Genomic DNA, 25,448 nt, shown 5'->3' on the forward strand with positions numbered 1-25,448 from the left:
CTCACAGACATGAAGCCCAAACCCAGGCTGGCTGTCATCTGCACCGTCTGCCAGCAATGAAAGCTAAGATGTGTCAGGCTGCTTTCTGGGAAAAGGGCTTGGTCGTTCCTGGCTGGGCTGAGACTGCTGTGAAACAGCCCCCACAGCTGCTTGGCACCCAGGCTGGAGGCAGAGACCCTTCCACTGGCCCCATCCCTTGAGGGGAAGTTCGGGTGTGGAAAAACAACTACCACCCAAAGCATGTGGTTGGGCACTGGAGCTGCCTTTATTTGCTTCTGCAGCCTCTAGCTGGAGAATTTCCACAGAGCAGCACTGCTCATGCTCCTTGTGCAAGACACTATTGTTGTGTTAAACATTTTGGGCTTGTTTTGAAACAAATTTTGGAGTAGAGTCCTGCTCTGGTGCCTCCCAGGAGGCTGAAGTGTTCTGGCCCTTGGCAACAAAAGGCAACTTCATAACAGCCACTTGTTTGTCCTGGGAATGAAGCTGGCCTTTATCTTAAAAGCCTTCCAGGGTTTTTTGTGGTTTTCCAAGTCCTCTCCCCAGCCTGGTTGCCTGTTCCTGCTGCTCCTACCCCTTTGGTTGTATCTATTGGGCTCTGGTTAGGAAACCACACGTGGTGCACATCTCACACCCTTCCCTCTTTACCTCTTGCTCTTTGCTTGCTTGTTGCTGGTTTTGGTGAGGAGTTGAAGAATGAGCAGGAAGAGAAGCAGGAAGCCAAAACCCTTCTTGTCTGTCTGAGGTGTGCACAGCCTGGCTGGGGTAGGAGTTCAGCAGGTTGAGTTTGGGTTTGCTTTGAAGTTCCACAGATTCCAGCAAGAACCTAAGGGGGTTCTGTCAGAGGAGGGATGATGATGTCTGGTCCTTTGCTGCTGCTTTCTCTGATGCATCACATCCTGGTGCTCTTGAGCAAAGATCATATCATGGTTGCTGTGCTGTTTTTAGAGTAAAACCTTCCTAGCAAGTTCATAGTGACTCTGACTTTCCTGATGATCTCAGTATCAGGAGATTTACAGTGAGAATGATCATTTACTACAAAAACCTCCCAGGGTCTTGCTAGGGTCCCCATCATGGGAGGTTTCCAACATCTAATTGGGTAGGGTTCTGGATAGTCTCATCCAGACTTCATTTCCCACCAGAAGGTTGATCTTTCTAGGTCCCTTCCACTCTGGGCTACTCCATGACTCTGTGATCTCCTTTCTATATTTGTACAGCCTGGAAGCTGCCTTCAGTGTTTAATCTGAAGAATTTGAGAATAAAATCTTCTGCCCACGTGTGGGAGTGACCTGGTTACTGAGGTCCCTGCAGCACCATGCTGCTTGATCTGCTTGTTACCCATCCACTGGGGTGCTTTGCATGAATGGTGACTTAGAGGTTGAAATGTCTTGGTCCCAACCTAGCTTTGTCTTCTCTCTGCTATTATAATGTGAGAAGTCAGAAGCTGCTGCACTCAAGAATGAGCAGAGTTGATTTGCCAAGATGGAGTTGCAATGAAGACACTCCAGTGGTGCCACCTAAGGCTGTAAGATGGGGAAAACTGGCACAGTTTGGATGGAAAACCTAAACCAGCAGCATCACTGGCACAAGCTGGAGTGGTGTAGGAGGGTTCTGGGGCATTAGCAGATTCTGGTGGCCATAAGCAGACCTTTTTTTGAGAGATCACTACTGATAATGTTATTCTTCTGGAAAACAGCAGTCATGTAGCATCCAGAAATCTCCACTGGTCTGCCTGGAGCTTGGCAGGTGTCCAGCAGACAGCCTTCATTTCACAGGATGAGTTCATGCCTTCCCATCTTCCCAGGCCCCTTTTTGGGGCCCCTCTGCCCTGCACATGCCCCAGCCCGCTGCTGGCCACACTGGCTCTGCGCCTGGCTGCCACCACTGCTCCACCCTGAAGTCATCTCCAGCCCTTGGGATGAAATCCCCTAATTCTTACTCAAAGCTTTAACAGCTGGCCTGTCCTTTCCAGGAAACTCTCCCGGGGGGCTTCTGCAGTCCCAGCAGGGCACCTTCAATTCTGGCTTCAGTGTTAGGCCTCTCCCTGCAAGAAGGACATTGAGGCACTGGAGCGTGTCCACAGAAGGACAACAAAGGTGGTGAAGGGTCTGGAGAGCAGGTCTTATGAGGAGTAACTGAGGGAAGTGGGGATGCTTAGCCTAGAGAAAAGGAGATTCAGGAGAGACCTCACTGCTCTTTGCAGCTCTCTGAAAGAGGTAGTAGCAATGCAGGGGTCAGTCTCTTCTCCTAAGTAAACAAGGAATAGAGTTTCTTAGAATGGTTTAGGTTGGAAAGGACCTCAAAGCTCATCCAGTTCTGACCCCCTGCCACAGGCAGGGTCACCTCTCACTAGAACAGGTTGCTCAAGGCCTCATCCAACCTGACCTTAAACACCTCCAGAGAGGGAGCAGCCACAACCTCCCTGGGCAACCTGTGCCAATGTCTCACCACCTTCACTTTAAAGATAGGATGAGAGGAAGTGGCCACCTTCTGTGGTGCTGTGTTTCTATGATTCTTTTGCTAGTTTTCCCCTTCTCTGTGTACCTTAGGCAAGGAGGTGCCCTCGTTCCATTAGGGAGCTTCCACAACCCAAAAGCCCGTTGGCTGCCAGGCACTGCTGAAGCCTCCTTGATGCACAGCAGGAGGTGCAAGTCCTGCTTTTCTCCCTCTTTCTGGGGACACTGCCGTGCGGATGCTGGCATCGCCACTCACCGATGCGTCAGGTTTCTGTGAGGAGGAGTGGATGTGCTCCACTCAGCTCCCTGCAGCTGGCTTCCTGCCTCACATGGAGCCCAAATAGAGAGGCAGCATTGTGCAGGCCTGGAGCCAGTGGGAAATGCCAGCTAGAGGGTCCAAGGCCAGGGCTGGAGGGTGCTGTGTCCCTTACCTTAGCCAGCCCTTGCCTTGGTGCTTCTGTTGTTTGGGTTCTGGTGTGTTCTGTGTGGCTGAGAGAGCCAATGGCATCCTGGGGTGAAGCAAGAAAAGTGTGCCCAGCAGGGCTAGGGAGGTTCTTCTCCTGCTCTGCACTGGTGAGACCACATCTAGTACACTGTGTCTAGTTTTGGACTCCTCAGTTCAAGAGAGACAGGGTCCTGCTGGAGAGAGTCCAGTGGAGAGCCATGAGGATGACTGGGGGGACTTGAGCATCTCCCTTACAAAGGGAGACTGAGAGCCCTGGGAGCGTTTAGTCTGGAGAAGAGAAGGCTGAGAGGAGATCTGATCAACATCTATCAATATCTGAGGGGTGGGTGTCAAGGGGAGGGGGCAAATCTGGTTTTGGTGATGCACAGTAATGAGACAACAGGTACAAACTGGAACAAAGAAGGTTTCACCTCAACGTGAGGAGAAATTTCTTTATGGTGAGGGTGACAGAGCCCTGGAACAGGCTGCCCAGAGAGGTTTGTGACATCTCCTCCTCTGGAGACTGTCCAAACCCACCAAGATGCATTCCTGTGCAGACTACCCTGAGTGAGCCTGCCTTGGCAGGGGGGTTGGACTTGATGATCTCTGGAGGTCCCTTCCAAACTTCTAAATTTCTGTGATTCTATGACTTATGTTTCCAAGAAGGAAGAAGCAGGAGCTGAAGTTGACCCTTTCCCAAGTCTGATGTGCTCATAAGGGAGTTTTAAACAAGGCAGGACCATTGCTATTCACCAGGTCTGCTTCAGAGAGGGCTTTCACTTGGCTAAGCTCTGCTCTCAGCACATGGCCTTTGCACTTTGCACTTTCCTTATCAGAAGATTGTTTAAGAGCTAGGAAGATAAGAAAAAACCTTAAACATGACACGCACATACAGGCAGTTTTAATCTTGAGCTCTGTTTACACATTTGTGCTGTTCCTAAAGGGGAGCTGACAGACTGATTAATAACTCTGAGGAAAAAACATTTTGACTCAGAGCAAAAGAAAACATTTCATTGAAGGGACACGTCTCCCAAGCAGGATCTGCTGCGTTGCTCTTACCTCTGGGATGCTCCATGTGTGTTTGTTTTCATTCTGACTTAATTGTGTCCCCACTGTCACTTAGCAATGGTGACTGCAGTCTTGCCTCACTCTATTGCTTCAATTTTTTTCCTCCTTTCTTTTTTTTTCCATCTGTCAAGTTGTGTTTGAACAGGAGGTGTAAGGTTTGCTTACAAAGCAGTGGAACCACAATGCCTGAGAATCACAGAATCAACCAGGTTGGAAGAGACCTCCAAGATCATCCAGCCCAACCTAGCACCCAGCCCTGGCCAGTCAAATAGACCATGGCACTAAGTGCCTCATCCAGGCTTTTCTTCAACACCTCCAGGGGTGGTGACTCCACCACCTCCCTGGGCAGCCCATTCCAATGCCAATCACTCTCTCTGCCAACAACTTCCTCCTAGCATCCAGCCTAGACCTCCCCTAGTACAACTTGAGACTGTGTCCCCTTGTTCTGTTGCTGGTTGCCTGGCAGAAGAGACCAACCCCACCTGGCTACAGCCTCCCATCAGGTAGTTGCAGACAGCAATGAGGTCCCCCCTGAGCCTCCTCTTCTTCAGGCTGCACACCCCCAGCTCCTTCAGCCTCTCCTCACAGGGCTGTGCTCCAGGCCCCTCACCAGCTTCGTCTCCCTTCTCTGGACATGTTCCAGTATCTCAACATCTCTCTTGAGTTGAGAAGCCCAGAATATTTCTTAGCCAAAAATACACTAAAGATACAGGATCCACCAGGAAAAAAAGCTTTGATTTTGAGGGGTGTAAGAAAGTAATTTCATCTGAGCTGGAGCATCTAGCTGAGTCATCAGCATGGTCTCACCAGTCTCGTGATTGGCGAGACGATGGTGATTAGTAGCAGCAGCAGCAGAGCAGAGTCTTCAGCTAAGCTCTTGTTTCCTGGATGAATAAACTTTCATTCTTCTGTTTTCTGAGCCCCCCTGCCCCCAAGCCTGCAGCTTCCCAGCTGTCAATGAGCTATGGAGTAAACTGACTGTGCAGATTTAATAAGTTGAAGTCAAGCAGCACTGGTGAGGCCACACCTCAAATCTGAGGTTCAGTTTTGGGCCCCTCTCAACAAGAAGGGCATTGAGATGCTGGAGCAGGTTCAGAGAGGGCAATGAAGCTGGGGAAAGGCCTGGAGAATAGGTCTGGTGAGGAGCAGCTGCGGGAGCTGGGCTTGTTTAGCCTGGAGATAAGGAGACTTGGGGAAGGCCTTCTTACTCTCTACAACTCAATGAAAGGAGGTTGGTGTCTTCTCTCTAATAAGTGATGGGCAAGAGGAAATGGTCTCCAGTTGTGCCAGAGGAGGTTTAGATTAAACATGATGAAAAATTCTTCCCCAAAAGGGTTATCAAAGTCTGGAACAGGCTGTCCAGGGCAATGGTAGAGTCCCCTTCCCTGGAAGGATTTCAAAGCTGTGTAGATGTGATGCTGAGGGACATAGTTTAGTGGTGACCTGGCAGTGATGGGTTAACAGTTGGGCTTGGTGATCTTAAATGTCTCTTTGGTCCAACCAAAATGATTCTGTGAGTCTAGAAAATGTCATTTCTCTGTAGAACTCTGACAAAAGCCAGGTTATGTTAAATGAGACACTTCAGCAGTGCTTCCCCTTTCATTTTGTGGTTCATCTGTCTCTAAAATGTTAACTGTACAAGCATTTGTGTGATGTTTAAATCAACCACGTGCCTCAGTGTTTATTTGAAAAGATAGGTGCTGACTGTTTTCATCTTATCTGCTCAAATACTTCAGCCAGCATCTATGGCATAGGAACTGCCATGCTGCATCTCTCAGGACACCATCAAGCCTTTCCTTTGCTCTCTTCATTTCCTCTGATTTTAGGGCGTGGTGGGGACTCAAGTTTTGGTGTCAGTAGCTTCCAACACTTTGAGATGTGACTCGTGTATGTGGTGGTGTTTTAGTGTGTCTGCTGCCACCTCTATACATATCTGTGTTGGACTAGGTGACCATTAAAGGTCTCTTCCAACTCAAACCATTCTGTGATCTCCTAGGTCTTAACTCTGCACACCCATGATGAGCTGCCCTAGGGATCCAGTTGCCAGGGTGCTGCTGCACAAAGCTCTGCAGTAACACATCTGCCTCTTGTTCTTCCCTGCAGGAATCTACATCCTGATCGCAGTCGGAGCTGTCATGATGTTCGTGGGGTTCCTGGGATGCTATGGTGCCATTCAGGAGTCTCAGTGCCTTCTGGGAACGGTGAGAGACACAGAGTATTGGGTGCTGCTTGGTACTGTGATGTCCCTGAGTGTGACTCTGCCTCCCTTGCTGGGCTGGGAGGGTGTGGGAGGATGTGGTGGTCACAAATGATGCAAAGAACTGAGAGGAGTGGCTGACTGTGCTGCCATTCAAAGAGACCAGGACAGGTTGGAGAACTGGGTGGAGAGGAACCTGATGAAGTCCAGCAAGGGCAAGTGCAGGCTCTTGCACCTGAGGAAGAATAATCCCCTGCAGCAGTACAGATGAGGGGTGACCTGCTGGAAAGCAGCTCTGTGGAGATGGACCTGAGAGTGCTGGACAACAAGCTCCCCATGAGGCAGCAATGTGCCCTTCTGGCCCAAAAGGCAAATGGTCTCCTGGGATGCATTAGGAATAGTATGGCCAGCAGGTCAAGGATGGTTCTCCTTCCCCTCTACTCTGCCTTAATGAGCCATATCTGGAGTACTGCATCTGTTTCTGGGTTCCCCAGTTCAAGAGAGACAGGAAAGAGTCCAGTGGAGGCTACAGTGATGCTTGAAGGGCCTACAGCACCTCTGTGAAGAGGAAAGGCAGAGGGCCCTGGGGCTCCTCAGCCTGGAGAATAGCAGACAGAGGGGATCTTCTCAGTCTTGATCAACAGCTAAAGGCTGGGGGGAAAGAGGATGGGGCTGGGCTCTTTTTGGTGATGCCCTGTGATAGGACAAAGGTCAATGGGCACAAATGACTCCAACAAATTCCATCTGAACAGGAGAAAAAACTTATTTGCTGTGAGGATGGTGGAGCCCTGGAGCAGACTGTCCAGAGAGAATGTGGAATATCCTTCTCTGGAGAGATTCCAAACCCACCTGGACACTGTGATCCTGGGTGACCTGCTATGGGTGCTCTTCTTTAGCAGGGCTATTAGACTAAATGATCTTCAGTGGTTCCTTCTAACCCCCACTAGCAGGGGAGCACTGTTTGCCTGAGAGCACCTCTGCCCAGCCCACTGAGCTGTCAGGCTGGCTGCAAGCTCCTTGTGCTCGGCTGCAGGACAGAGGGTGAAACCAACAACATAGCAGAAGAGATTGCAAGCAGCAGGATTCTTGAAGATTCCTCTTCTGTGCCACATGTGACACCTCCTCCCTATGCTTTTATGCCCACCAGGGTCTTATCAAAACCCACTTAAACCCTCTTCTGTACCTGATATCCACTACAACTTCCCCTTGCTCTTCCCCACCACACTCTTTCAAGGCAGCCTGTGGCAGTTCTTTTAAGGAATCATCTACTATTTTTATCTGTTTGGCTGAGGAAACAGCAAAGCTTTCCCACAATATGTTAGTGAGAACATCTAGGTACATCCTGGAAAAATCCCTGACTGAAGTGCTACAGGCATCCTTGATATGAGGCAGCAGCTCAGGATTCCTGGCACGGGATGAGACTTCATTGTGTAAACTTGAAGCCACACCAAAAGCCTTTGCTTTGGGGTGAGGGAGACCTCTTTATTTAGAGCAAGTTCTCATTTGTGGTTCAACTTTAAACTTGATGCAAGAAAAAAACTGGAAGGGTAAAACATAAAAATTGGGAAAGAAAAACAAACTGGAAGGACATTCCAGCACTTGGCTTAGCTGTGATGGAAGGTTCTTGGTGGTGGTGCAGTGACCCAAGGGTGTGCATTCAGCTGGGACAGAGGGGAATGGAGCTACTTTCCCTCACTCTTACAGATGCTTTCACCTTTAGTTGCTTCTGACTCCCCATAAGAAGGAGATGCTTCAAATCAGTTTCTCTAAAGCACATCTGAACATCAATGGAGATGCTGCTGTAGGAGTTTCCAGGCTTTATCATGCTGTTGAGAATAGGAGAAGCCTGAAACAAATCTGACAGGGGTTTTGTAGTGATTTCTGGCAGCCTGGATTGTGTCATATTTTTGTCAATGCAAGCAATTACAGAACCTGAATTGCCCCTCACTCCCTCCTGAAGTTGGAAAGAGGATTAGAAGGGCAGATGGTACAAGGTACCTGAAGCCTGACAGGGCAACCGAATGCTTTGGCTGAAATGAGCAGCTCTGTGCACTGCCAGTCTTTGCTCACACCTTGGCTTGCCAAGAGGAGACTGGAGATGCCTCATAGAGATGCTTTCTGCTAGCCAAGGCTCCCACCGTGCTCCAAGGACATCTCTAGGCAACATCCTCAGGGTGTTGTGGCAAAGCAGCCTCTTTCCCCTCTCCTGTAGCCCGCTGATGGAGTGACTATAGGCTCACTGCAGAAGAGACTACCAGGAAGCTCCATGCTGACAAAGACTCATGGAAGCTGAGTGATGAGACTTGAGGAAGGCAGGAGGGAGCTGCTTAGCATGGAGCAGGCTCTGCTGCCTGGGAAGGGCTAGGGCACATCATGTTCCTGTGAAGTCAAACCAGCTTGCAGAACTGAGCATGCAGGAAATGGTACCTCCACATCTGGGATACAGGAGACATCCTTCACTGGAGGGTGACCACAGTAAGAAGTGAGCCTCAGCACTTAGCCAGAGAACTACAGTGGTGTGCCTGTGACTAAGAGTGAGGTGGTTCCTTGGTGGGATGTGGGACCCTGTACCCCAGAGCTGTTCCTTGGGCAATCAGGGAGAGATATATGTTTGGATAAGAGCTGGTTGTTTGGAGACTGAAGAAGGAGGTTAGAAGTCCTCTCCTGCTGTCAGTAGTTCTCTTCCCATTTTGCTGATAGTCCTTTGCTCTTGCGTGTGAGAAACTCGCATTCCTTCTGTGGACAAAGAAAGTGTCTGGAACAGAGGCTGCCCAGTAGCCAAAGGCTGTTGTTCCCTTCCATAATGTGACTTTTGTCTTCTGACTGCATTCACCTCTTCTGCTTCTTTCACTTCCGTGGTAACTCTCCCAGTCGTTGAGGGTGGTGTAGTCACAGAGGTGATATCAGCTGTGTGTGGAGCGCTCCCATCTGTGCCTTTGCACTTGACTGTGACATACAAACTTTAGGGTTTCCCATTCCCAGTCTAACGTGTTCCTGGGATCTGAACAAAAAGATGGAGGGAGGCCCTGGGGCATGGCAAAGAGGAGTGCTGGAGCTGCATGAGCAGGGGGGGACTGTGGGAAAATGTCAGTGTTGGTATTTATGCAAAAAACTGCAGTAGCCTTGCGGGGCTGTGGATGCCAGGAGAGCTGCCCATAAATCACACCCTGCAGCTCTCCTCGGCAGCCAAAATGTGCTTTTAACCCTGTGCTGGCCATCCCCATCCTCACGGCATCTGTGGCAGTGCAAGGAGCTTGTCTGGATGGCCCTGTGAGTGCCTGGTGGTGCACAGGGCATCTGCATTCCTGTTAGCCCCTGGGTGGGAAGGGGTCTGCTAATCCTTAGTCATCCCAGGGTTCTGGATGTGGGGTGACATCTGATGAGTTGGAGGAAAAAGTGTTTGGGCTAAGAGCATGTATGAGTCAAGTGATATTTGCTCTGATCTCTGTCAGTAGAAGTGGCACTCCTCAGCTCTTGCCACCTTATTGCTGATTTTCCTGTAGCCAGACTGTTAAACGTCCCTCTCTTGATTTGCCTTTGCAGTTCTTCACTTGCCTGGTGATCCTGTTTGCCTGTGAAGTCGCAGCTGGAATTTGGGGATTTGTCAACAAAGACCAAGTAAGACAACTCCAAAGTTGCTGTTGTGGGAGTGGGAGGCTGGGGCAGAACTACAGCAGATCCCAGTATGGGTTGTTTTGCTCATGAGCTGCTCCTGAACTGAGTCACAGGGGGCTTGAATTAGCTGTGTGACCTGGGCAGGTCACTGAACTCCTCTCAGGCTGGTGAACTTTAAATGTGAGCACTTGATAGTAGCAACTGGCCCTTAGAGTGCAATGTCTGGATTAAAAATAGCTCTGTCTCACTTGGGACCCTTTACTTACCCTATCAGTCACAGAGTGAGGTGATTCAGATCTGGAAGCCTGAAGGGAAGCCATCTGTAGGTCTTAGGTTCCAAGAGTGAATGCAGCCATGTGGCCCTGAAGGGCAGGAATGCAGGGAGAGCCTGGGTCTGCACTAATGGCATTGCTTGATGCTTCCTGCTTCTTACCAGTGTCAGATAACCTGCTCTGGGCTGTTCCTCTGCCAGGACTGAGCTTGCTTCTGATCAATGTGCTGTGCACACACCCAGCGTAGAAGTCATGTGTCCATCTCAGCCACCTGCTAGGGACTCCTTGGAGGAGGCCCTCTGGCTGTGAGGGGTTAGCTAAAGGGTAGGACTGAAAAATACAGCTTCTCATCTTCCCTTTGCTAGCATCACAGGTAAGAAGGCTGGAGAAGGGCTGTTTATGAAGGCTTGCAGTGATAGGACTAGGGGCTATGGTTTGAAATTAGAGAAGAGCAAATTTAGATTGGATGTTAGGAGCAAGTTCTTTACCATGAGGGTGGTGGAACATTGGAACAGGTTGTCCAGAGAGGTGGTTGAGGCTCCATCCCTGGAGATATTCACGGTGAGACTTGACAGGGCTCTGGGTGACCTAATCCAATTGAGGATGTCCCTGCTCACTGCACAGGGGGTTGGACTGGATGACCTTTAGAGGTCACTTCCAACCCAGGTGATTCTACAATTCTATGTGCTCACACACATGCAGAGCTTGATCTGGATGAGCAAAGCTATCAGTGCATGGGCACCATGGCCACACTGCAGCAGGCAGCAGACTGGGTGCTGATCGCTCAGCCATCGAGGGTCAGGAGGAGACAAGGGGAGTGTGCACGCTCAAAGGCAGCATTAGGCTCTCTGGCAGGGTGGGAAATGTGTTTACTAAGAGATGGAAGCCAGCTGTGTAAGTAGGTGGTGGCCTGCTTAGCTTTCCCATGCAGGCAGACCACAGATGACCATCTCAGCCATGAATGGGAACACCCTTGTAGTCATTCACCAGAGTGCATGACTTCACCGGAACGGACTCTTCCGTGGCTAAACGGTATTGTGCAGACAGGGTGCTGTGTCCTAGCAACTTTGGAGAGCTAATTAACCTTTGCAGAGGGGCAGTGCCTTCTGCAGATGTTACTTTGTGCATCCTTAAGAGTCCAAGACGTGCAACTTAACCAACATCAGGAAGAATGGAGCTGCAGTATGGAGAGACCCCATGGCCATTGCTCTCTGTGCCGGGGAGAAGGCGCTTGGCCACTGGAGCACAGAGCTGAGAAGTTCAGGATTTGGCAAGACAAAAGCAATGACTTCAGCCCCTAAAATTAATTTTGCAGTTCAAATGAGTGGTGGCAGTCTGTTTGCCTCAGCTGCTTTTGCAGCCCTGGTGATGAATGGGCTGTTTGGAAATCCCTGCTCACAAGTCAGGCTGCTTGCTTCTTCCTGCCTCAGTCAGGGACACCTTGGGAGCAGCACAGGCTGAGAGGGAAGAGCTGAATGATCCCAGGCTTCAGGAGCTGCTCCCAGCAAGGACTCTGTGCCAGCCGGGTTTGCAGCCCCTTAGTGGGGACCGTCCTGTCCTGTTAGGCAGGTATAGGATGCTCTTCCATGAAGCTGGATGCAACCTCACTCAGCCTGCCTTCTTGGAGATGCTTCAGATACAGGCAAGAAGTCAGATGATGATTTTATTTTTCCCCATGTACCAAAATCAGATGGTTTGATTGAGGAACACAGCCCTCCAAAGCAACCTTTTGTGAGCAGTGCTGGAGAGGCACTGGGATCACTGATTGAAATCACACTCCTTGCTGCAGCTTCTTGTTTCGAGTGCTAATCCAGCCTCTGCTGCCAAGAGCAGATGTTCTAGGAAGCATTTTCCCTTCTGTACTTGCTCAGATTTCTTTCTTTCATTTCTCTTGCATGTCCTCCTTTCATCTGCCTCCCCCAGCTTATTGGAGGGTGTTGGAGGAGAAGCCACAAGGCCAGTTCCCCTGAATGCAAGAGGGTTTTACATTGCAGAGCAGACCCCTGCCATGGGTGGTTGGAAATTACCAGCCCAGGTGGTAGGGGCTGGAGTACAAATTAAACTTCTCAGCCATTTACAGGATGGGGGTGCCCAGCTCTAGGTAGGGACTCAGTCAGAGTTTGACAGCTATCCAACAGCATCTAATTTTCCTGATCCAAATGAGTCTCGCTGGGTTTTGGTGTGCAATCTCTCCCTAGTTCCTGTCCTTCCCTCCAAGCCTCACCATAAGCTGAGGTGCTCATACCTACAGGTGGCCTTGCTTGCTCACCCTACCTCCTCCTGACTTCCCCCACACCTTGCCGCCTCAGCCTCAGAGGGAAACATATTTCCTGCCTGCTTTGTCTCTATGCATTGTGCGGTTTAGAACAAACTGTTTCTGCTTTCCTGAGCCCAACAGCAAATCTGCATGGGCTGAAAGCTATCTCAGATCTTGTGGTTTACGCCCTAGGCCTTGTCTGTCTTTGCCTGCTAGAGAGAGCTCATGGAGCACTTGGGTAGCATTGGCTGGAAGCAGCTGGCTGGTGAATGAAGTTGTTAATATTTGCAGCTGGAGGGACTTGCCCCTTTTTTTTCCTCACACATAAAGGGAGCCCAAACTCCTTTAAAAAAAACCACTCATCTACCTGCAAGTGCTGTTAGAGGGAACCTGTCCCCTTCAGGCACATCTGCTGGAAGGGTTTCTTCCTCCTCCTGCTGGCTGAAAGGGAGTTTCCCCCCTGTCTTTCCTAGATAGCCAAAGACGTGAAGCAGTTCTACGACCAAGCGTTTCAACAGGCGCTGATGGCAGATTCGGATACCAACAACGGCAAAGCTGTAGTGAAGACCTTTCATGAAACGGTAAGATGTTGGCGGTCTCAGCTCTGCTGAGCCTATGTGCAGCTGGCCAAAGCAACTGCTAATGGATGGCATCCTGTCTGCTGCCACTGACACCTTCTTAACTTCTGTTTAGTTAACCTCTGCTGCGAGGCCAGGCTGAGAGAGTTGGGGTTGTACAGCTTGGAGAAGAGAAGGCTTTGGGGAGACCTTCTGGTGGCCTTTTGGTGCTTAAAGGGGCTGATCAGAAAGATGGGGACAGGCTTTTTATCAGGGCCTGCTGTGACAGGACAAGGAGTAATGGAATTAAAGTAAAACAGGAATACTCAGACTGGAGAGAAGGAAGAAATGTTTTACACTGTTGAGAGACTGGCCTAGGTTGTTCTGATAGCTGCTTGATGAGCTGTTCCTGGTCAGGTTAGCTGTGGCTCTAAACAACCTGCTGTAGTTGCAGATGTCCCTGCTGTGACTGCAAGGTACTAACTGACTTTTAGGGGTCCTTTAAGGACAACCTAGACTGTGATTCTGTATGTGGTGTGTCAGTGGGTAAGTGGTGAGGAGCTGCACAGGGACTGACCCCTCCCATGGAAGCAGGGGCAGAAAGTTGAACTCCAAGTTCCCAGGCAGGGAATGAAAGCAACACTGAATGTTTTTAATGCTCAGTAGCAAACCGGATCAAATGTGTTCTCAGCACTGGGATTCTGCTGCCTGCTTCCCAAGCTCCACATAGAAATCTCTTCTCCAGAGGAGTTTCTTTCAGCCAGAGGAAATGAGAATGTGGGAGGAAGGAAAGTTAAAAATGGAGGTCAGAAAAATAAATGGGAAAAGCAGGGTCTGAAGCAGCTTCTTGGCCTGTTGAGTTGACTGTTCTCACGTGTCAAAAAAGAGAGTTGTGCCCTCTTCAATGTTCTGTTCAAGCTGTGGTGGGAAGTCTGGCCCCAGCTCTGACTGAGTTGCTTTTCATTTACCTCAGCACCCCTGCTTTAAAGTTGGTGGAAGAAAAATGATGCCTGAAAGAACTAATCTCAATACTTCCTCTGCTCAGCAGGAAGCAAAACCTCTGGAGAGAGTTGAGTTTGCTGTCCTCCAGGACACCAGTGCCAGACCTGTTTGGGACTATTGTAGGAAGCAGCTTGTGGAAAGGAAAAATATAGATTTAATTTGGAGAGTGGTTCCCCCTCCTGTCTTTTCCTCCTCTTGTGTTTCCCCCTTCCAAGATGCTTTCTCGGTCTTGGGTTGCTCAGGGATGTGTAATGGTGGGGGGGCACTGAATGAGTGTTTGCTGTCTGCTAATGTTGATTTTTTGGGGGGGGTTTGGGTGGGTTGTTTTTTTTGCCCCTCTCTCTATGTAGCTGGACTGCTGTGGTCCCGATAATATGATTGGAGCTCTCACTCCCCTGTGGAAAGAGGAACTCTGCCCAAAGAAGGACTCCTTGCTGAAGAGCCTTATTGAGGTAGGCATGGCTGCTCTTCATCCAGCACAGCTCCTGCAAAGAAGCTTGGGGATTTACTGGGAATTGGAGAAAGGGGAAAGATGCCATTTGTTTGGAGGTGGTGTGGGGGGCATGCTGAAGGCTTTCATCAGTGCTTCCTTTGCTGTTCCTACCTGATGGGGCTGGCAGGCACCGAGGGGTGAAGTTCTAGGGCACTTCTTGGTGGGAATTTCTAGAGCTAGGAGCCAGATGTGTGAGTGGGGCCAGAGGAGAGCAGAGCTGCTGCCTTTCTAGGTGCTGGGGGTGGGTGGGGGGAAGGCAGGCTCTCTGACTGGTGTGCTTCTCTGCTTCAGACCTCCAGCTGCCACAGAAAAATCGACGAGCTGTTCTCTGGGAAGCTGTACCTGATTGGTATCGCTGCCATCGTGGTTGCTGTGATCATGGTGAGTGGGACTGCACTGCGCTCTGGTGCTGGGGGATGGGGAAAGGCCACCCGGGCTGCCTTGTTGTAGCTCTCCTCTGGATGTGGCTTAGCATGCAGTGCCAGCTCCCTGCACCTCAGCTACTTTGGGATATGGTGAGACCCGCAGTTTCTTTGTCCCCCCTGGGGGGTTGGGATGTCAGGGCAGGAATCCCAGAAGGGCAGAGTACCATTAAACCTTCTCACTGCCTCCAAAACCATTCAGATCTGCTTGCTTTACCAGGGTGGGTTTGCCTCCCCACTGAGCACTGAGTAACCCAGCATGGATATAAAGGCTGGGCTATAATGCCACAGGCACCTGAAAGCATTTGCTGCATGGTTGGCAGCTGGGAGGCTTGAAGAGTACCACTGCTGGTGCCAGGAAGATGGGGGAGAACGTCATCTTCTCTCTTCTAAGCTCCTAATGGAAACAACAGCAAAGTCACAGCACTGCCCTTATCTCCAGTATAAGAGGGTGAAGTGTAGGACCTTGGGATGGGGGGAGCTCTGACATCTTCCTGGCCAGAACCTCATTGGTGTCTCTGTGTCTCCCAACAGATCTTTGAAATGATCCTGAGCATGGTGCTGTGCTGTGGCATAAGGAACAGCTCCGTCTACTGAGCCGTGAGAGCCGGGGAGGGGAAGGGGGGAGCAGGGCGGACGGCGCTAGAGGGGACCCCAAGTGCCACCAAGTGACCAGGAGACATTTCAACAAAAGACAAAGAAAACTCTGTATATAAATACTTCCACTATTACCATACAGTACTTATCATTTTTACTGCAAAGTAATTTTCTTTTTGTAATAAATAAAACTTTCCCTCTACCCTTGTGGCTGAGTTAGTTACACATCAGTTGTGTGTGATGCGGAAAGCTGCTGTAGCAGGAGCTCAAGTCCTTCCTCCCCCTTCCCCACCCTCTCTAACTCAGAAGTAAAGCTGGTGGAAGATGTAGAGAGGAGGAGGGCTGCAGCCTGTTAGCAGAAATCTTTGCCTTGGTTTTTACTCTCTTTTCTTCAACACCCACTTTTTTTTTGTTTCTATATATATGTAATCAGATGCTGAAGCAGGATTTAGCACTTGTGTTTGTGCTCATCTTTTTCCTACCATCACCCCAGCTCCCTGCCGTTGCCCAGCTGTCTGTAGGGAAGCCTGGGAGAGGAGAAGGAACAGCCCCCCCCGTCACCCGGGTGTGATGCACCTGGAGGTCACAGGCACCTTGTTCCTATCTGACCTGTTTGCATTGCTAGGTCAATCCTGAACAGAAATGCTTCCAGTTTTTTGGCTCTCTGAAGAGTGATGATGTTCTTGGCTTTTTCTTTTTGTAGTGGTGCTGTTTTTTTTCTCCTTAGGTTTGTAACTTTATAAATTGTCTCAGTTCTATTGATTAAAGGGTCAGTGGCTGAGGCTAAATCTTAGTCCCCATTTTTCAAGTAGAACAAACTGAAAATGATAAATGACTTTTTGAAAGCTCATTCACTGTTCTCTACAGAGCTATGCTTTTGAGTTTTGCACTGAGTTTCCACTGTTAAGCTAATGCTGGCATATAAATATTGGGGAGGGAGGGAAAGAAACCTTACAAAATAAAATAAGTCCTTAACCTTAGAAATCCTGCAGTTGTGTATTGCAGGGTGAGGCTTGGGGGTTCCCAGCCAACATATATTTGTGTTTGAAATGTTGTCTTTGCATCACTCTCTTGTTCAAGGCAATCTTCCTTACTTGCAGCATGTTGTCCCACACTAGCATTGCTGGGAAATTGGCATCACCTGATTCTGCAGAAAAAGAAGTCCAACTTGATCAACTACAGTAGATCAGCTTATTAAAGCCAGGATTTTAGATCCACACCAGGTGAAACCCGTTTTTGTGACCTGGTTAAGCTTTGACTAACAGTTTGATGTACATAGCTTCTGTTATTGGATAGACAGAGTTGGGAGGGTGGCCCAGGAGCTATGTAATAAAATCAGAGTCTCTAAAAAGATGATCTATATGTATAGTTCTATAGAAATATATTTTTAAGCAAAGCCTTTTCCTTAGCCCTCGAGCTGGAATTGATGGCATCTCTCAGCTCTCTGCCACCTTGCAGCAGGTGAGGGGAGGAGTTGAAACTTGTGATCACCATCCCCACTTCAGGAATATTTCTGTTTCTTAAAGTGTCTCAATCTCCCTCTTCGTGACAACGAAGTGCTTCGGATCACGCAGGGAGGCAGAGCCACCATTGTTCTTAACTAGTACCTTGTCCACCCCACATGGTGCCGTGGCCTTTGCCACCACAGGACAGGAAATTCCTGCACTGGGGCAAACTGATCCATTTGGAGGCTTTTCTCCCCATCCTACTCCCCCACCTTTCCTCTTCCTGCCTTTTAGTATATAGGGCCTTTAGAAAGTATATAGGTAAATATATATATAGAAAAATATAAATATATATATCAAGTTGTGCTGGGTAGGAGGAGGAAGTGCCTCAGCAGAACTTCGAATTGAGGGGTTGGACAAGAGGAGATTCAGCCTTAGAAACAGCCTTAAAGCAACACTGCCCTGAATGTCCACCTTGTGCACAGGAAGACCGAGATGAGGTTTTGCAGTAGGTCACCCCCTCCCCTGCTCCCAGCATAGCTCCTTCAAGTCACATCTGCTCTGTCATGTGGCTCTATGTATATGCATCTACCAAGCATGTGTGTCTACACGTACGTGCACCGGGATTGTGAACCTACAGGATGGATGTGTAACTTGCCGCCTTTGCTGCCGGCTGTTGGTCAATGTGTATAAATATGCCATTAAGCATCTTCAGTTCTGTTTTCTTTTTCCTTATACTGCATTTTTTATATTGTTCAGCATTCAGTTGATGCTGTCTGTGTGGCTGGAGCTCTGTTTGAAGATGGGCTGGATCTCGATGCAGGCCAGGTGTGTACTTGGACATTGGAGCTTTAGAGGTCTAGGGTGTTCCAGGCAGGAGCGGTTTGGAGAAAGTGGTACTTGAAGTGGGAGTCTGAGAGCTGTGGAAGAAGAAAGGGCAGGCCATGTGTTCATTTGTACCCTACAAGGGCTGCAGTTTGCTCTCTGGCTCGCTCCAGAGGTGACTTGTGACTGTGGGGTGTTCCAGAAGCAGTTCCCTAAGTGACTTCCAGAAGCTCCCTGGAAAGGTGCTGTAGGAGGGGAACAGCCAGCAGCTGGGAAGCTCATGGGAGAGGGCAGAAGGAGTTTTGGAGGGAGAGATTAATGCTTTCTTTAGTTGCTAGCTGAGTGTCCCCATGTTCCATGGAATGGTCATCAGCAGGAGCAGGAGGGGACAGCTCTGGGAGAAGAGAGAAAGAATCAGTCTGGTTTGGGTTGGAAGGAACTTTCAAAGACTGTCTAGTCCAACCCCTCTGCAGTGAGCAAGGATGTGGACTGAAGCAGGAACTGACAAGCTTAAAAACAATGAAGAAGCTGCCCACTAGGGTCTCCTTGAGTCCAGCCTCCTGTGAAGCTGGACCTGAGTTAGAACAAATTAGAGAGGGATCTGCGAAGGGCTGAGGGGACTTGACAGGATCCAGAAATGACAGAGATCTTCTGCTAATTGTTCGGTCTCAAAGTTTGGACCCACTCAAGGAGGATCATGCCCTAGCTCAGACTCTCTCCTGCATACCTGTGTGGTTGTGTGTGCAACATGGGGCCCTGTCCTGCTCCCCTCCATGCCCCGCCCCAGAACCAAACTACAGACAAAATTGTGAGCTGTAAAAACAAACCTCTCCCTCTCCAGGGAAGAAGCACTGTCCTGGAGCTAATGAGAAAATGGCCCTGAGCTGAGGCAGGGAGGAGGAGAGAGGCTGGTGGGGAGGAGGACAGTCAGCTTTCCAGGTCTGAGTTCAAAGACCACATGGAGAGGTCAAACAGAGCCGCTGACAGCTTAACTGAATGCTTGGGATTTTTTCCTACTGTGGAGCATGCCACAAAGCAGTGTGTTTAACTTCTTGCTGCCTTTTATTTTTATTTTTTTTTTAAAAAGGAAAGAAATGAAACAAGAATTGATTTAATAAACATTTCTCATAGTGTGCATAGTGTGCTGAACTGCTGCAGTTTGACAACCGGTTAACCTTAACACCAGGATGCTTTGTGAACCAGGCTTCAACAACATGGGTGTTTTCCAGCCCCTGGGAGGGGGCCTGCAGGCAGGCTGGGGATGCATCCAGAATGGTGCTGAGGGAAGGCAAACAACATTGCTTGCTGGCAGTGGTGGCTGCTGTGGTTGTGCCTCCCCTCAAGGGAAGGGGGGCACAGATGTAGGGGAGCTAATGTGGGTTGCCAAAGAGGGTGACTGTGCTGGAATTCAGGCATGCTGCAGTGGCAGTACTGTGCATGCTCGAGGGGCTTCTAAAGTGACCAAAAATGGCCCAAAATGTGCTCTGCTGCCATCCAGCCCGGGCATTGTGGGTGGCTTTGTAATCCAATGCGGCCACCACCATCTGCCTCTCTGCACCATCAGGGAAAGCCTGGCTAGAGGAGGGGGAGGCTGTGATCCCGGAGCGCCTGCCTTCCTCTGCCCTGTCCTGGCCTCTTTGCTGCGTTTGAAGTGGGAACATCCCGGCAATGCTAGTCTGGAGAGGCAGGGAATGCAGGTGAGGGAGAGCCACGTTCAGCTGCCACTGAGGAAGGCAAGCCCTGCTCCCGGAGCCTGTGCCTCTGCTACCAGATCATGCCCATCTGTTGTTCTTTCACTTGTTTACCTGAATGTTGTTGGAGTCAGATATAATGACTTCTGGAAGTTAAAAAAACAAACCAAAAAAGTTATATTTAAAAACAATAAAGAAAAAAAAAACAGAAAAAAAAGAAACCAAGCAAAGCCCTTGTTAGTGGATCTTTGATGATGTGTTGTCAGATCTTGTTTCTTTTCAGCATCTAGATCTCTGCCATGTCTTCCAAGGGCACAGGCTCATCTCCTTCTTCTGTTCAGGCAAAATTCAGGCTGCAGGGGATGCAGTCCTCAGCTGACCCTTTAGGTGGTTTCCCATGGATGTGATGTGCTTCGCTTTGTGCCTTTAAACATTTGGATTGTGGTGCTGCGTTGCTGCTCCAGATACAGATGGAATTATTCCTGCCCTTGGAGCGGGGGTGAAGCTGCTGTGAGTCACCACCAGACTCAGGCTGGTGTTCAACAGGGAGAGGAACGATAGTGGAAACCAATTGGCAGAGCAGAGTGTGTGTTTGGCAGCCAGAGTGGACGCCTTGGGACCTCAGCCTGGAAGCCTAGCTGGGATCTTAAACCTTCCCTGGCTCTGTCTGCACCTCAGGTCTGAGTGTTGACTCTGGTATGCTCGGAACAGAGGAGCTGTATGTGATGCTTGTGCTGGGTGAATGCTGTGAAGATGTGGGTTCTTCTTGGGAAAGAGCAGTCCTGCAAGTGAGGCCACTCAGATAAGGCACTGCCAGGGGAAGGGGTGGGTGGAACGCCTGCAGCCTGCATGCTCTCATGTTGCACCTTGGCATATGCTTCTCTTCAACATTTTTCTTCAGAGTCTTCTCAGTCTGAAGGACTGAGAAAGTCACTGAAGGCCTTACTGTAGCCTTGTGATTCCCAGGCATATGACTGGAATAACTTCTTCATAGAGCAAGAATTTTTCAACAAATGAAAATACAAATGTGACTTTTTCTAAGCTAGACCACATTAGGATTTTTCTTACAGTGGGATTCTTTTCCTTCTTCCTCCCCTCTAGACTGTTTCGAAGGAGAAGATTTGGATGTCTCTTTTGCTTTGGTGAGCTCTATTTGACAAGCCTCCTCTGAGCTGATTGTGTTCTAAGTAGCAGTGTGCCTGTTCCCTATTAAGACAACTGCAAGGAACCAGTATCAATTGTTGTGTCCGTTCCCTAATGAACGATTGCCTAAGCTCTAACCAAGATTTGTAACGTTCCCACTGGAAGGAAAAGCCTAGCTAGCTCTCCCATGTAAGAGCTGTTTCTGTGGAGCAAAGCACCCTCCCCCTGCCTGCCAGCTCTGCTTGCCAGGCTCAGTGCTGAAGGATGTGTTAGACCGTGCCTGTTCTGACCTTCCTGTACTGTGTCTTTTCCTGGGCATGGCGGCATGGCCCTCATACTTAGGGGAGTTTCAGCTCCGGGGCAAGCTGCTGACAATGCAGAAGACTGGTTTGAATTAAAACATGAATATTTCAACACCCCCCTCACTAACTAGGACTGAGATGATGTGGCTGCATCAGAGAGATGAGAGTGGAAATACAGGACCCAGTGGGTACTGATGGGGAGCAGGACACAATTACCAGACTAGCTCTTAATCACCAAGTGATAAAGACTTGGGCTGGAAACCCCAGATGCCATATGTGCCACACTGTGCACTGCACTCAAGGTGCAGTTAATCCATGTGATTTTGTCTGCTCACTCAGTTGCAGCCTGGAGAGCACCAGATTACCTAGCAGTGGGCATGACCCAAGCAGCAGGGCACAGGAGTGTCAGCTTCTGGCAGCTTGTCTGATTCAGGGACCTGGAGCAAGCAGAAAACACCACCCAGCCTGTGGAACTGCTGGAACTGAAACCCAGGTTGTTTTCACACCTACAGATACATTAGAGGGTATGTAAACTTTGCAGCCAGGCATGCCACTGTAGGCTGCCTGACATTTCTCCCCGGGCTTAGATGACCCAGCTCAAGTGCCAGTGGTTGCAAATGTAATCAGACCTTTTCCTCTTTAAAAACAAAACAAAACAAAACAAGTGTTTCTTGGCCCTGCTTTGTCAGAGCATTCCCTCATGTTGGCCACAGCTTTGCTGAGTGCTGAAGAGGTGCTGGTGCCAGGCCAGGCAAGACGGTGCACACACAACACCTTGTCTGCCAGCTATGAGTAAACCAGGCAGATGTCCTCCAGCCAGGGTTAGTGGTGCTGAATGCAAAGCCCTGTGGTGGCTCCAAAGTTGTGTTGGTTAATGAAGGTCCTACATGCCATGCTCCAGGGAAATCAGGCTTTTAGAGTTTTTTGCTTCATCTCTTAACTACTGTATCAGGCATGCTGGGGCAAATAATAGGAAAGAAGAAGAAAATAAAGAAGGCAAGAATTATTTTTTGGGGGGTACAAATATTACATAGCTAAGTCAAAATGAACAAAGATCTCCAACTGCTTTTGTTTCTTTTTAAAAAGCCAAACAATTGCAGAAAATATCAATGTTGCTCTTAAATTGTTTCAGCTCCTTCCCACACATGTAGTGTCTCTAATGAAAAAGGGGTTGAGGTTCTCCCTGCAGGTTCCCTCCAGGCCAGCAGTAACGTTGTTATTGAGAGGAATCCTGCTGATAAAGACCTTAGCAGCATGTCTGCATTAGAAACCTCTCCACAAGGAACTAATTCTATGTAGTTACCTCAGGAGGAAAAAGCACCAACATAGGTAAACAGCACTGGAATAAATCAAACCTGCTTGCAGGTGAGCCTGGACCAAAAGAAAATGTGAAGTTATAGAATCAGGGTTGGAAGGCACCACAAGGATCATATAGTTCCAACTCCCCTGCCTTGGGCAGGGACACCCTACCCTAGATGAGGCTGCCCACAACCTCATCCAGCCTGGCCTTAAACACCTCCAGGGATGGGGCCTCAACCACCTCCCTGGGCAGCCCCTTCCAGGCTCTCACCACTCTCATGCTGAACAACTTCCTCCTCACATCCACTCTGAATCTCCACCTCCAGCTTTGCTCAGTTCCACCTAGTCCTGCCAGTACCTGATAGCCTAAAAAGTCCCTCCCCAGCTTTTTGTAGGCCCCCTTCAAATAGTGGAAGGCCACAATGAGGTCAACTGGAGCCTTCTCTTCTCCAGACTGAACAGCCCCAATTCCTTCAGTCTGTCCTCATAGGAGAGGTGCTTCAGCCCTCTGAGCATCCTCATGGCCCTTCTCTGGACACACTCCAGCATCTCCACATCCCTCTTATAATTGAGGGTCCAGAACAACACAGAAATGAAGTCTGGCATAGAGGAGAGGTGGTGTCAAGCACTGAATCCTGGAACCCCATCTCATGGTGGGTTTCAAGGCCATTTGTAGGCTTTCCTTTCTAAAAATGGGTGAGGGGAACTAGAATGAATTCCTTCAGCCTGTAGCCATTCTGGCTTGGTGTGACTGCCTTCTTCCAGCCGTGAAGGATGCAGGAGTCATTACTCTGGTTTCTCTTTCTGTCAGCAGGAAAATGCTCCTTTCCCTCCTCATCTCTCCTGACGAGCTCCAGCATGAGCTGCACAGGAGATGGTGAAAATGCATCCAATTGTTCTATCTGGCATGCAGGATCTGGGAAGCTGCTAGAGAATTGTCTTCTGCTTTCTTGTAGCTGTGAGGAGAAGGACAAGTGGTCCCTGCCAGGCACTGAGCGCAGCGGCAGCCATTGCCTGCCACTGAGCAGTGGAAACAGTTACAGATGGGGGCCAAACAACAGATTTATTTGCAGAGAAGGAGCATGAGACAGCCAGTTTGGGGCTGGGACTGGTGTGCATTTGCACACACCTCCCCCGCACGCAGGGATGCTCTGGCTTCCTGCAGGCCTGTGGGGCTGCCTCTGAGCAGGAGCCAGCCCCTCAGATGTGGCCTGCTCATTTGGATGATGTCCTGTGCTGCAGCTCAGACCTGCCTGCCAGCCTCCCACCCCTCTGTGAGCCACCTCAGTTCATGTCAGCAAGGGGAAAACACTTTACCATCTGTTCTGCTTCACTCTGACTCATTATATTTATTTCAGCTGTCGCCAAGCAATAGTGAAGATCCCAACACACAAGAGCATATCCACTGCTGCAAACTCTTGTCCTGAACCACCAGAGAAAAAGCAGCTCACCCTTGTTTTGCAGACGATTCGGTGGAGAATCAACTGTTAGGAGGAAAAGGGTACAGACAGCTTCTGAAGGTGACCTTGGCCAACAACATACAGCACACAGGCAAAAAACCCAGGAACTCATAGCCTCTGGCAATGGAGGCATAGGGCTTGTTTGTGTAGGCATCCACCTCCAGGGGTGCTGGAGGTGGTTGAGGTGGTGTTGCCCTCTTCTGCCATTCTGAGCTCCTAATCAGAGAATCATAGAATGGCTTTGTCTGGAAGGGACCTTAGAGATCACCTACATTCAACAAAGCACAGCTGGGCTTTTGCACCAGACTATGGTGTACCCTGCTTGTCTCCAGCCCTACAATAACAGGACATGCCACTGTTCATTCCACACCCTTTTCTTGCCTGCTGCTCACTCCCCTCAAAGGCTCACTCCCAGGGTATGCCCAGCAGCCCACAGAGTCTTACACAGCACTGGTAGTTTTCACCCATGCTTTGCTCTTGTCTGTTTACTAGCCTGCTTCTCTCATTTCCTGCCTGCCCACCAGAAGACTCATGTTTTCCTTTCTTCCTACTTCCAGCTGGGAACCCATCTGAATGCCTGTGACCGTACTACCATATGTGTATACATTGAAACAAAAAAATAGGCTCACCAAATGGGGAAACACCTCCAGAGCTCTTGTTTTAAAACTAGAGCATGACTCCAGACAGATGGAAGACATTTTGCACTAACCTCATCCTTACTGCCAAATGTATTCCAAACACAGCCTCGCTCTCCTAAGTCCCCATGGCTAACAACACTCCAGCAGGCAGAAGTATGTGTTTAAAACCTGACAGTGCAATCAAAGTGGCTGCTGTTTAGATTGAGGGTGACTCACAGAGAGGCCCTGCTTAAAGGAATCCAGGCAAGTCGCCCTGGCCGCAGCTCCACCCCTAGCACACCCATTGGCAAAGCAGGGTTGGGGATGCCATGAGGGGCACTAAAATCAGACAGAAGGCTAAGTGGCAATTCTTTCTTTTGTTGGACAATGATGGCATGGGTGAGCTTGATAAACTCAGCCCCTCAGAATGGGTTGACAGCGCAATCAAAGTGGCTGCTGTTTATATGGAGGGTGACTCACAGAGAGGCCCTGCTTAAAGGAATCCAGGCACAGTATCACACAGTATCACCAAGGTTGGAAGAGACCTCATAGATCATCAAGTCCAACCCTTTACCACAGAGCTCAAGGCTAGACCATGGCACCAAGTGCCACGTCCAATCCTGCCTTGAACAGCTCCAGGGATGGCGACTCCACCACCTCCCCGGGCAGCCCATTCCAGTGTCCGATGACTCTCTCAGGGAAGAACTTTCTCCTCACCTCGAGCCTAAATTTCCCCTGGCACAGCCTGAGGCTGTGTCCTCTCGTTCTGGTGCTGGACACCTGAGAGAAGAGAGCAACCTCCTCCTGGCCACAACCACCCCTCAGGTAGTTGTAGACAGCAATAAGGTCACCCCTGAGCCTCCTCTTCTCCAGGCTAACCAATCCCAGCTCCCTCAGCCTCTCCTCGTAGGGCTGTGCTCGAGGTCTCTCACCAGCCTCATTGCCCTTCTCTGGACACGCTCAAGCATCTCAGTGTCCCTCCTAAACTGGGGGGCCCAGAACTGAACACAGTACTCAAGGTGTGGTCTAACCAGTGCAGAGTACAGGGGCAGAATGACCTCCCTGCTCCTGCTGACCACACCATTCCTGATGCAGGCCAGGATGCCATTGGCTCTCCTGGCCACCTGGGCACACAGGCAAGTCACCCTGGCCACAGCTCCACCCCTAGCACACCCATTGGCAAAGCAGGGTTGGGGATGCCATGCAGGGCACTAAAATCAGACAGAAGGCTAAGTGGCAATTCCTTCTTTTGTTGGACAATGATGGCATGGGTGAGCTTGATAAA

At 49.6% G+C, this 25,448-nt stretch overlaps 1 protein-coding gene across 1 annotated transcript in view; it reads left to right on the forward strand.

The window, feature by feature from the left end:
• Positions 1–18,786, forward strand: part of CD81 (CD81 molecule) — a 39,437-nt gene extending 20,651 nt beyond the window's left edge. Inside the window, exons 3-8 of the mRNA XM_064163184.1 lie at positions 6,073–6,170; positions 9,710–9,784; positions 12,784–12,891; positions 14,220–14,321; positions 14,654–14,743; positions 15,319–18,786. Coding sequence (XP_064019254.1) covers positions 6,073–6,170; positions 9,710–9,784; positions 12,784–12,891; positions 14,220–14,321; positions 14,654–14,743; positions 15,319–15,381 — 536 coding nt within the window. The 3' untranslated portion in view covers positions 15,382–18,786. The remainder of the gene's footprint in view (positions 1–6,072; positions 6,171–9,709; positions 9,785–12,783; positions 12,892–14,219; positions 14,322–14,653; positions 14,744–15,318) is intronic.
• Positions 18,787–25,448: the final 6,662 nt, after the last annotated feature.

Source organism: Pogoniulus pusillus, chromosome 24, assembly GCF_015220805.1.
Source record: "Pogoniulus pusillus isolate bPogPus1 chromosome 24, bPogPus1.pri, whole genome shotgun sequence".
Lineage (NCBI taxonomy): Eukaryota > Metazoa > Chordata > Aves > Piciformes > Lybiidae > Pogoniulus > Pogoniulus pusillus.